This window comes from Podarcis gaigeae (genome assembly GCF_964106915.1).
Source record: "Podarcis gaigeae genome assembly, chromosome: 13".
In the NCBI taxonomy this organism is placed as follows: domain Eukaryota; kingdom Metazoa; phylum Chordata; class Lepidosauria; order Squamata; family Lacertidae; genus Podarcis; species Podarcis gaigeae.
In genome coordinates this window covers 56176778-56188409 of record NC_139689.1, presented here as the reverse complement: position 1 = coordinate 56188409, position 11632 = coordinate 56176778, and the positions used below count along the sequence as shown (strand labels likewise).

The window sequence follows — 11632 nt, the reverse complement described above, 5'->3', positions numbered from 1 at the left end:
CTGCAGCTCTTCCTGCATCAAAGGGGATTGGACTCGTGGGTGTAGAGGGGGGGGCAAGGGGAAAGTTGCCGCCCCCAATCAATACAATTCAATAAAAATGCATAGCCAATGGAGTGAGCTTTTGTTTCTCCTGCTTCAGAGGATAGGACCCAAACCAGTAGATTCAAATGCTAAAAAGGGAAATTCTGATTAAACCTCACAAAGAACTTTCTGACAGCAAAAACCATTTGGCAGTGGAATGGACGCCCTGGGAAGGTGGTGGACTCTCCTTCACTGGAAGTATTTAAACAGAAGTCAAGGATGCCGTAGCTTTGATTCCTGCATGGCAGAGAGCTGGACTAGATGACCCCCAGAGAGCCCCTCCGATGCTACAATTCCATGATTCTAGGAGTATCATGAGTAGAACAGAAAAGACCAAGAACTGTGTTCGAATGGCAAAGCTTTATTTAGGCGATTCCATGGTGATGACAGCAGTAGCAAGAACAGTTACTCACACACATGAGCGTGCAGAAGAGGCGGCCCCAGCTGGTGGGGGGGGTAGATGACCAGGTCAGAGCCCTTGCTGGCTCTCTCAGAGCACTCTCTCACCCCCCCCCCCAGTCTGGAGGCAGCAGCGAAGGGGAGTGGGAGGCTTAGCTGGCAGGATGGAAGGCCCCCCTCTGATGCCACTGCATGTCCCGGATTCGCCGCACCGATTGGATCTGGGGCTGCTGAGCACCAAACTCAGTGCTGTCCTTATAGTCCCCCTTCTCAAAGAGGTATTGGTAGCCTCGGTAGCCAGGATACTGGTATCCCACCCATCTGCAAAAGGGAAGTGGAGTCAGCGCAGCACACAGTGGGAGTCCCCTCCCAGCTATTCATCCCAGGGGATGGGATCTGGCTAGTGGACAGGGCTTTCTGCTCTGTTTTGCTTGCAGTCTGTAACACATTTGTTATATTTAGAACTGAACATTAAGAAAAGTTTGGAAGCAGATTTACAGCATCTCATTTATTTCCAAAAGCAAAAAAGGCCTTTCTATATGCTTCCACCATCCAGGGGGGGATGATCATGGATCTGCCACTGCCTGCCACTTTGACTGAGCCACATCTACACCATGCATTTAAAGAGCTATGGTGCCACTTTAAGAAGCAATGACTTCCTGCAAACAATTCTGGGAGCTGTGGTCTGTTAAGGGTGCTGAGCATTGCTAGAATACCCCTGTGCTTCTCACAGAGCCACAATTCCCATAATTCCCTGGGAAGAGGGACTGATTGTCAAACCATTCAGAGAACAGGGTGCTCTTAATAGACTTCAGCTCCCAGAATTCTTTGCGGGAAGCCTCAACTTTTTAAAGCAGCATTCTAGTGCTTCAAATGTTTGGTGTGAATGTGGCCTGAGTGTAACACGTGAACCCAAGGAACTCAAGGAAGAAATGAATTTGCACGATCCTATCAAGGAGAAATAGGGCCCCTGACCCCCATGCAAATGGCCCTAGATTCAACCCACCCCAGGCAGGGCTGGGAAAGACCCCACCTGAACCCCCAACCTGGTGCCTTCCAGGTGTTTTGAACAACAACTCCCACCCTGGCCAATGGTCAGAGCTAATGAGAGTTGTCATTCAAAAGACCTGAAGGGCACCAGGTTGGGGAATATTATTGTAGACAGTCCTAAGCAGCACTCTGGCTCAGACTCTGGGCACTTCCTATAAGACATAGACTGGACCCTAACGAAGCCCAGCCTCTTCATCTACCCCACACCTGCGCCTCCATCTTTAGCACCTTTTTTGCACTGTCCTTATGGAGGGTCACAGAAGAGCATCTGTCTTGCAAGCAGAAGGTTCAGTCTCCTCTGGCATCTCCAGGGAGGACTGGGCAAGAGAGCCGCTGCCAGTCAGTAGAGGCAATACTGAGCTAGATAGACCAATGGTCTGATACCTATGTTTCTAGGTGCATGCCAGTGGTGTCCTGCAAAAAGCCCAGTGGCCTTCAGTTGAGTCCAGGAACACCTCAGAGGCTTTTGTGCCACTCCACCCAGGAATCTTTAGGAAATGAGCTCTCTCAGCCAACCAAGCGTGACCAAGCTGCCTGGCAGAGGACTTACGTGCCACTCTGGACGCGCACAGAGGACACCTTCTCCTGGTAGCCATGGGCATGGAAACTGGGCACGTCATCATCGATGATCTCTATCTTCTTTCCAGTGAAGCTGGGGTTCTCATAGAGGACGATCTTGTGCTCCTGGCTGTCCTAGGAGGAAGCCGCACCAGGCCAAAGTTAGAGGCAGCCACACAAGGGAAGGGGGAAGGGTGACAGAGCAAAGGAAGAAGGAGGCCATGGGGGAAAAGGCACGTGCAAACCCTGGCTCACTGGGCAAGAGCAGAAGCATGCCAGCTCCACTCCTCTGGGCTCAAACCCTTGGATTAGCTTTACATCATAGGATCCTTGTAAGGATTAAGGGGTGGCTGGGAGAATTATGCAGACCACCTCAGCACGCTACAGCCCAGTTAAAACAATCTCACAGGCTACCAATCTGATTCCAGGCACACTTCAAAGTGCTGCTTGTAACTTACAAAGTCCTATATGATTGGGCCCAGGCTACCTGAAAGATCACATCTCCCCACGCAAACCTGCCCAGGTGTTAAGATCTTTGGGTGAGATCTTTGAGTGAGATCTTGGTCCCAACAGCATCAGAAACACAGCTGGTGGTGACCCAAGAATGAGTCTTTTCTACAGCTGTTCCCAGAATATGAGATTCCCTCCCAAGAGAGGCTAGACTGGCTCCCTCTTTGTCATCCTTCTGCTGGCAGGTTGAGACCTTCCTGTTTGGACAGGTCTTTGGAAACTAAGGTGCAGACAGTGCTGCTGTTGGGGCAAACTGCATTTTAATTGCTGGTGTTCTAATGTATTTTAACTATTGGTTTTTAACTAGCTTGTTGGGATTACTTTGTATTTCATAATGGTGTTTTTAAATGTTGGACGCCTCCTTGCATCCCAGCTTGGGAAAAAGGGAGGGTATAAATGCTGTAATATGCAGTTATTGACACACACCTGTGTGCATAAAAGGGTTAACCCTGAGCCCAAGTTATCAGAGTGGGTGTTGCTTAGCAGGCTCCCCTCCCCCCCCCCAGTGTCTTTCTCTTCCTGCTATATAGCTTTGACTCCGGGCTCTGCAAATGCTGCCATTGAGCTGAACCTCTCCAAAAGGGAGATTTTATAGCCTGCAATGATCCTTTAAAAAAAATTATTTTATTTTAAAGACTTTTATAGCCTCTTCTTTGTATGACCGCCAGCAGATGGAGACTTTCTTGCTGCAACTTTTGGAAACTCTGTGAGTAAAACATTCACTTATTTGCAAAGCCAAGCATCTGTGATTTTATTCTGTATTTTTGTACAGAACATTTGTTTAAAAGTGGATAAGGGTAGATGTAATATCTAACCAAGTTGTAATGTACTTGGTAGCTATTGCCATTGTGCCTACCAGAGAGTAGCCTCTCCTTGGAGGCTTCCTGCAAGGGCTGCCCACTCCTTGCTGATCGGAACATTTCTGGGGCAGCAGGGACTTCTCTGCTGCAGCCACTTCAGCTCTTGGTTTTTGAAGGGACTTCAATGCCATGTACTTCATGCAATTTTATTGTTAATAACAATATATTAAAATACCCACAGCTTTTTTTCAACCGGAACTCAGTCCCTCTCAGGTAGGCACCATTGCCATTATAAGAGAACAAGGGAGGTGTCCGTGGCGAGTTCTGGCTCTTTTTCTAGAAAAATAGCACTGAAAATACCATGCATGAATTTTAATGCATTGCATTTTTAATCATTGAAAGCCACCCAAACAGTAACACACCACGGTTGGGCCCTCCTCACAAGTATATGGTTGGTGGTGGTAGGGAGAAATCTCTCTCATAAAACTAGGCTATTGTGTGTTCCAGAATATTACATCTCCCCCTGCCCACAAAACCCCTCTTTCCTCCAAGTGGTTCCTGTGAAAGCATGACTTGTGTCACCGATTCAGAGTTTTGCTTTGCAGATAAAGCCATGACCCACCTTCCAACTGGAATAACAAACCACAAAGGGCACATGAAGGTCATCACTTGCACCCTTCTTTCCTTCCTCTCTTTTGTTTTTGCTGCTGAAGCTGCCATCTGTTCTATGTCTGTCCAGCCCCATCATATTTCGAGCAGGGATGGGGAATTTGATGTTGCTGGGCACACATCCCTAGGAGAGCATTACAGGGGGGTGGACTGAGTGACTCTTGGGATCCCAGCTCAATGATTCCATCTGCCCACTCCAAAATCTTCTAAGATCAGCTGCAGACCCTTGTGACTCCACCAGGCATGAAGCCAAACCTGCCCATTCTTCTATCCAGCCCAGGACATCCGCTACATGAGTGCTGCCCGCCACCAGCCAGAATGTCCCCCTCCCCTCCCCACCTCCTCACCACTTTGATGGGCCTCAAGGCAGAGATGCTGTCGCTCCTCCGGCTGTTGGTCCACGAGTCCCAGCGGGGATATTCTCCTTTCTCGAAGACAAATTGCTCCCCTTTGCAGTTCACCTGCTCATAGCCAACCCATCTGGAAAAGCACAGAGATACCCCCCACCCCCCACAAAAATCTCCATCAGCTGGAGCAGAACTAACTTTTTCTTGGCAGTACAGTGGTATCTCGGGTTACAGATGCTTCAGGTTACAGACGCTTCAGGTTACAGACTCCGCTAACCCAGAAATAGTACCTCGGGTTAAGAACTTTGCTTCAGGATGAGAACAGAAATTGTGCAGCGGCAGCACAGTGGCAGTGGGAGGCCCCATTAGCTAAAATGGTACCTCAGGTTAAGAACAGTTTCAGGTTAAGAATGGACCTCCAGAACAAATTAAATTCTTAACCCGAGGTACCACTGTACAGATAAATTCTCTGTCCTCACTTGAGATTTAGAAGAAAATCTCTGGTGTATGCCTCTGGTGTAGAGGAGGGGAACTACTCCAACATTTTAATTCAATTATTTATTTACTTCTGCTATTTGCAACCTATTCTTCACCTAACAGGAAATAAACAGCCTTAAACCCAGAATAACCCCAAACTTGCTCAAATGATCCATACATTCATAAACCCAAACCCAAAACCTCACCCTAACAAAAATTGCTGAAATAAAATTAAAATGAAAGTTGGAGCTGAAGGAATCTCATTCCTCCAAATACATCATTCCCTCTCCCACAAAGGGCTAAGAGTGTCATATTTGCTCATCATTGAAATGACAGTCATGTTGGAGCATGATTCACCTCAGAGGCTATCTGAGATAATTATCTGAAGAGGCAGGAGGTTCTCCTCATTTTGCCCTTTGAAGGACAAACAAGACATTTGCATGAAATTGTGCAGTGTCAAAAACGAAGCTCCTAGCTGTGTGACCCAACCCCACCTTGGCACAGAAGCTTGCCCTTGCATCTTTCCTGACCCCTGTTTGCACAGGGGGAGACTTACGGGCCTGAATGCACCAGGATGGAGCCCACTTTCTCTAGCCCAACCTCCTTCAAATTGGGACAAGCCGCATTCAGCTCATGGCAGCGACCCTGGAAATTCTCCTGCTCGAAGACGACAATCTGGAACCCGAGAAAGAGAGACAGACAGACACCTGGTACCCTACTCAGGGTGCCTACCCAGAGCCTTTTGATGCTGGGTGGCTGGTGAAAGCTGCAATCCAAACATCTGGAGGGGAAGCTGCCTTCAAATAGGCAGAGAAGGCAGGAACAGAGGAGGACAGATTGGTGCAGTCATCATGGTGTGGCTAGCCGAACGTACAGATGGAGAGAACAGCTGTGTCTGGGTATGAACATTGGAAGCTCCCTTATATGGCATTGGACTGCTGGTCCAGCTAGCTCAGGACCAATGGCAGAGCGTATGCTACTGCCGCCCGGGGCAGGCGCCCAAAGTGGCAGGGGGTGGGGCTGCTTGCAATTAGTCTGATTGGACTGATTTGAAGGGCACGTGCCTGGCAGCCCTGTGCGCCTTTGTGACTGTCGGATTGCAGCCTCGCAATGCAGCATGGGGGGTGCAATCACATGCTGAGGCCAGCGGAGGAGAGGAGCGGAGAGGCCTCCATCACCTCTCCTGCTGTCCACTGTTTCTGTCCCGGGTCACGCCCTGGGGGGAGGTAGTTGCAGCGGCTGTGCCTCCCTCCCGCCTCTTGGCCTGCCAGGGGGCGCCCCTTCGCTGGCCACAAGGGGAATGGGGTGCCACCCCTGACTGGGTGCACCTTCCCTGTGCTCCTGCCTCACCTGCCATGGGGGCACCCAGAACCCCCCAGCCCCCCCCCGGCTAGGCCTCTGCTCAGTACTGTACTGTCTTCACTGACTGCCAGTGGCCCTCCAGGGTTTCAGGGAGGGTCTCTTCAAGCTCTACCTGAAGATTGAAGCTGGGATGTTCTGCATGCAAAGCAGATACTCTACCTCTGAGCTACAAATGTCATGATCCACCCAGTGGCGGAAAGCAGGCGGGGGCGGGGCTGGTGCGCATCCTGGGGGTGTGGTGCACCACCTGCGGGGGACGTGGCACCCAGCACAGGCGGGGGGGCAGCTGTGATGGCACCCCACCAGGATTGCGCTGCCGGCGGCGGTGCACTCCCTCCACACTCCTCTTCCTCTGCCAGTGGATCCACCAGGAATTTTGGCTGCATTCAGGTTTCATCAAGTCAGTGAACCTTCCTATAAACTTCCCTCTTTCAGATTTCCCTTTCAGTCCTGGAGCAGGGAGCAAGTGGAGCAGGTCAAGTGAAGGGGTTAGAATACTTACACTTCAAAGGAGGTGGAAATATGTACCGAGGACATGATTTCCAGTGGCACCTTCAGAAACAGCCTCCTGCTGAGAAGCAGATGCTGGGATGGCAGCAGGAGGTGGTGGGTACCTCCTTCATGGACCTCCCTGGGCTGTTCACAGGCAGAAACAGGACTTTGCAATGGGACTTTGCAACAGGACTTTACAAGCAATGCTGTAACATTCTTTTGACAGGCCTAACTGTGAGTGACTTCATCCTGCACCAATTTCCTCCCTAGCCTACCTAGTTATCCAGTTTTGGCCCAAGACCTCCATGGATTGTACCATCCACTGAGGTTCCAGCTAAAAGATGGGAATGCTAGTGCCTGGAGGAGGAGCAGGCCAAAGGGAAAGCAAGGGTAGATACATAACATCTACCAGGCTCACTGGGAGAGAGCAAGGGTGGCCTAGTGGTCAGAGTGTTGGGCCTGGGAGACCAGGGTTCAAATCCATAAAGCTCAGCCATAAAACTCATGGGGCAGCCATGGGGGAACCATTGTCTCACAGGGCTGTTGTGGGGATTAAGTGAGGAGAGAAAGAACCATGTAAGTCACCTTGAACTCCTTAGAGAAAAAGGTGGGTTATAAATGCAATAAATAATAGACCCAAGGCCTCCCCTCCTGCCCACCACAACAGCAGAGAGTAAAAAAAGATGACCAGTGAGAACTGAAACACAAACAGGTTTCCAAAAATTGTCCCTTAGATGCCTCAGATCTCTTGGACGTTTTTGCTGCAAAAGACCAAGTAACTTGGCTTTGTTACTGAAACCAGTTCCAGCATTAACAAGCTCATTTCAGGGTTTGTCTTTGTGTGGACACTTCCTGTGACCCTGGCAGGAGGGCTGGGAGGGAGGAGAGGCATTTGGGAACTTTGCAAAGCTTGGGTCCCTGGCAACTTCTGTTGTACTGTATTATGGCCCAATATGGGGAGGGGGGCAAGGATGGATCCCTGTTCCACCACCTTTCCATTGCCCTGCTCTGTCCACTTTCTGGTTCATTTTGTGTGTGTAAAAAGTTGGCAGGATGCTTTGAAGCATCTTTAAAGCTTGAACAGGCACATGCAATGCTGCTTCCTGTAGGGCTAAAGAGGAACCTCAGTGATGCAAAAGCTGCACAGAGTAGAAGTTTGAGATGTATTCATGAATCCTGCCCTGGTCCTCGCTTATAACCAACTTGCTGCCTTTTACAGACCAACCCCTGCCCCACAGGTTACACATAGGAGCAATAAATGAGAATTGATGGGGGGGGCAGGAGGAACCAACACCACCCACTGTGGCTCTGCTTGGGGCAGGGTCCAGCCAAGTCAAAGACCTTATGAGCTAGTCCAGACCACACTCAAGCTCCCAGAAAATCCTTCCGTGGTTTCTCAGTGCTACTCTGCTTTGAATGCAGAAGGTCCCCAAGTTCAATCTTTGGCTGGGAATGTCCTTCTGCCTGAAACTCTGGAGAGTCCTCCCTACCGGCCCACACTTACAGTTAAGAAGCCCACCTATGTCAAGGATGCCCAAGCCCCCTGCTGGAGCTCCTGTGCTTCCTGCCTTTTTCTGTGTGGTGCTGATAGGGAAGGCGGCCAGGCTTGCTTTTCTCTTTCTGCACAGAAGCCAGCAAGATGGAGATTACCTTTCTCCTAGTCAGGGTAGAAATGGTGGGCTAATGATTTTGCATTCTGCTTGCCTTCTGAGCAACTTAACACTTTTATGCACAAAGGTCCACAAAAGCTTGTGCCATGATGCATTCATTAGTCTTTGAGGAGCTATAATACTCTTTGTTGATCTTACACCTCCTTTGTTTACAGGAAAGATCTCCCCTGTTATAAAGGTTCTCATTTTATTGATAAAATGTAAGATTGGACCAAAATCTATTCTTGTCACTGCTTCCTGCTACCCCGCAAGATTCTGGATCTGCAGTGGAATTTTCCACCCAGTTGAGTTCTTTCCACGGAGAGCATCTGCAGGGCTGCAAGCCCTCTGGGCTTCCTGGCCTGCCCCTTACTGACCTTGGAACTGGCTTGCTGCTGTTTTGATGCTTGGTGGTCTGAAGCCATCATGAAAAGTGGTTGAGCTGCTCCCTGGGGAGAGAACCTCACATCAGATTAGAAGGATGAGGGCAAAGTCACCACATTGGAGAAATTGCACAAACACAATGCTAGGTAGGGGCCATCCCAGAGGAAGTTCAGGTCACTCTGCTCCATGAGCACCAGAAACCCGGCAATGCCATTGGCTGGATCCATCTAGTGCAGCATCCTATCCTCACAGTGGCCAAACAGATGGGAATCCTGCAAGGAGAACATGAGCACTAGAGCTCTCTCCCCTCCTGCAATTTCCAGCAACTGGTATTCAGAAGCATTGCTGTCTCCAATGCTGGGTTTACTAGTCCTCGGAGGTAGGTAGCTGGAGCGGCAGAGCTGGCAAGAGACAATCTCCTGACACAGCAGGGACAGAGGATTGATCTGTCAGTTTCAGTTTCTCTCAATTTTTCTTTTGCCCCAATCTGTTCTCCACACCAATCTGCACTTTTTATTTTAAAGAGTCCTCATGAAAATTAGTCATCCTTTTAGTGTGCCATTTCCCTAATTGTCACATATGCAGCTGTGCCTAACATGTATGTTTTTTGCAAGCTATGCCCCCTGATACTCTCCTCTCCCCCACCCCGATAGATAGATGCATTTTTGTAACATTTTCAAGGATTGGAGAATTGCACCGCAAAACTCAGAGAAGTGCAAATTTTGAAAGATAGTTGCATATTGGTCCAGAAATCACTTGGGGAAGTGCAGTTTAGGCAGAAACTGACTTGCTCTCCTGTCCCTACTTGGCTCTCTTCATTTGCAATGCAGCCATAAAGCGCCACTGCAACCAGCTCCCTTTCCCATCATATACATTTCTAGATAGGAAACCTAACAGAAAGGTCCCCATTTGCAGGTGGCCACACAAACATTTGCCAGGGTTAAAGAGACTGCTGTGTAAAAGGAAGCTAGAAAATATATACATTTGAAAGGGAGAGGGAATCAGCCAGTTTGCAAAAGAAAAAAGGGGGGTCTATAGGGGGTGGGGACCACACCCTCTGATTGCTGCCAAGGTGCTGGGAAATACCCAAACAGTCCAGACACAGACACATCTAGCCAGGAGGAATTATTCACAACTAAGCACTTAGCATAGGGATGCGGGTGGCGCTGTGGTCTAAACCACTGAGCCTCTTGGGCTTGCCAGTCAGTGGTTCGAATCCCCGCGACGGGGTGAGCTCCCGTTGCTCGGTCCCAGCGGCTTAGTCATGCTGGCCACATGACCCGGGAAAACTGTCTGCGGACAAACGTCAGCTCCTTCAGCCTGTAAAGCGAGATGAGCGCCGCAACCCCAGAGTCGTCTGCGACTGGACTTAACTGTCCTTTACTTTACTTTTTTAAGCACTTAGCACTGCTTAATGCAGGCTGTGAACCATTCTTGCCTGTCTCAATTCCCTCTTGTCCAAAGGGCATTCCCCTCCCAATTGCTGCTGTCCCTCTTCCGCCTCTCTAAATACGCTTCAGGTTACAGACTCCGCTAACCCAGAAATAGTACCTCAGGTTAAGAATTTTGCTTCAGGATGAGAACAGATATCATGCTCCGGTGGCCCCATTAGCTAAAGTGGTGCTTCAGGTTAAGAACAGTTTCATGTTAAGAACAGACCTCCAGAACGCCTTAAGTTCTTAACCCGAGGTACCACTGTACAGATATTCCCTAGGCAATGGAGGCAGCTCTCCTGTTTGGATTTTAAAAGCATAGGTAAGGACAGGTTGGAACAAATATATTGGATGCCTAACTTGAGGTGCCTCAGTGGAAGCTGAGACCGGCTGAGAACTAGAGAGCTGCTTTCTAATTTCTCCTTCTCGGATTTCCTTTACAGGATATTCATACCTGGAATGGAAAGAAGAAGACCCCCCAAAAAATATAACAACAAAACCCCCCAGCTTTAAAACTTTGCGGGGGGGGGGGATTTTTTTAAAAAAAATAAGATGCTTACCAGTTGCACCAGAGTTTGCTTATGCCACTGGAAGTGCTGCAGCTAAGCACCAGAATTTATAGGCAGCCGGCACATTAATGCACCAGAAGTATTTATCGAGTTCACAAATGTGTGATCAAAATCGAGAATGTTGGATTAAAGGGCAATGAAAACCCAGATCAGCTGACTCGTCACGACCCTTTGTCCTGCTAAAGACCAACAGGCAGAATTATTTCATGAGCTTTTCATTTTGGAGCCACTCTCTTTGTCAGGCCTGTTGGCAAGAAAAGGGAGTTTCTGTCAACCTCAGCAGGATCTTTGCCAAGCCCCCGCTGGCATCCCTTGGGAACAATGTTGCTCCCAGCTCAGTCCAGCCTGGGGATTTTGAGGACGAGAGACTGTCCCTCTTTGATAAACCCAACACACCCATATAGCTCATTTAGGAGGCAAAATAATAGAAATAAAAATGCCAAGGTCAGCAGTTGCAAAGTTGGAGTTTTGTTTGTTTGTTTTTTAAGGGAAGATGGGTTTTTCCAGCTGTGCACACATTCTGCCCGCTGCTCAGACCACAGTCCCTGCTGGTTTGGCAAGAAGCAACCACAGGGAGACCCATCTACTGAAGCAACTGGCTGCCCAAGGGCTCCAAAGGGAAAGGGGTGAACAATATGCAAGCAGAAGAGCAACACTCTCCCCTCCTGGGCAGAGCAGAGTCATTGTGGCCAGGAGCCACTGGGAGCCCTCTCCTCCACCATGAATTTCTCCAATCCTCCGTTAAAGCCATCCAAGTTAGTAGCTATCCCTGCCTCCTGAGGGAGGGAGTTCCATAGTTTATGTGCTGCATGAAGAAGTCATTTATTTTATCTGTCCTGCATCTTCATCCTA

General features: G+C 49.1%; 1 protein-coding gene across 1 annotated transcript; it reads right to left on the bottom strand.

The window, feature by feature from the left end:
• Positions 1 to 422: 422 nt before the first annotated feature.
• Positions 423 to 11079, bottom strand: LOC310830392 (beta-crystallin B2). The gene is made up of 6 exons (XM_083710173.1): positions 10772 to 11079; positions 8772 to 8843; positions 5448 to 5566; positions 4415 to 4547; positions 2081 to 2223; positions 423 to 801 (listed from the first exon to the last, which is right to left on the bottom strand). Exons 2-6 carry the CDS (start codon positions 8820 to 8822, stop codon positions 633 to 635), a joined length of 615 nt encoding a protein of 204 aa, XP_083566299.1. The 5' UTR covers positions 8823 to 8843; positions 10772 to 11079; the 3' UTR covers positions 423 to 632.
• Between the last annotated feature and the right edge of the window lie 553 nt (positions 11080 to 11632).

Excerpts from the sequence above, each read along its gene's own strand:
- LOC310830392 (XM_083710173.1), bottom strand. The coding sequence starts at position 8,822 with ATGATGGCTTCAGACCACCAAGCATCAAAACAGCAGCAAGCCAGTTCC. Across the intron at positions 5,567-8,771 it reads AGCAGCAAGCCAGTTCCAAG|ATTGTCGTCTTCGAGCAGGA; the intron begins GTCAGTAAGGGG and ends CTCGGGTTCCAG. Across the intron at positions 2,224-4,414 it reads CCTTGAGGCCCATCAAAGTG|GACAGCCAGGAGCACAAGAT; the intron begins GTGAGGAGGTGG and ends GCTTCCTCCTAG.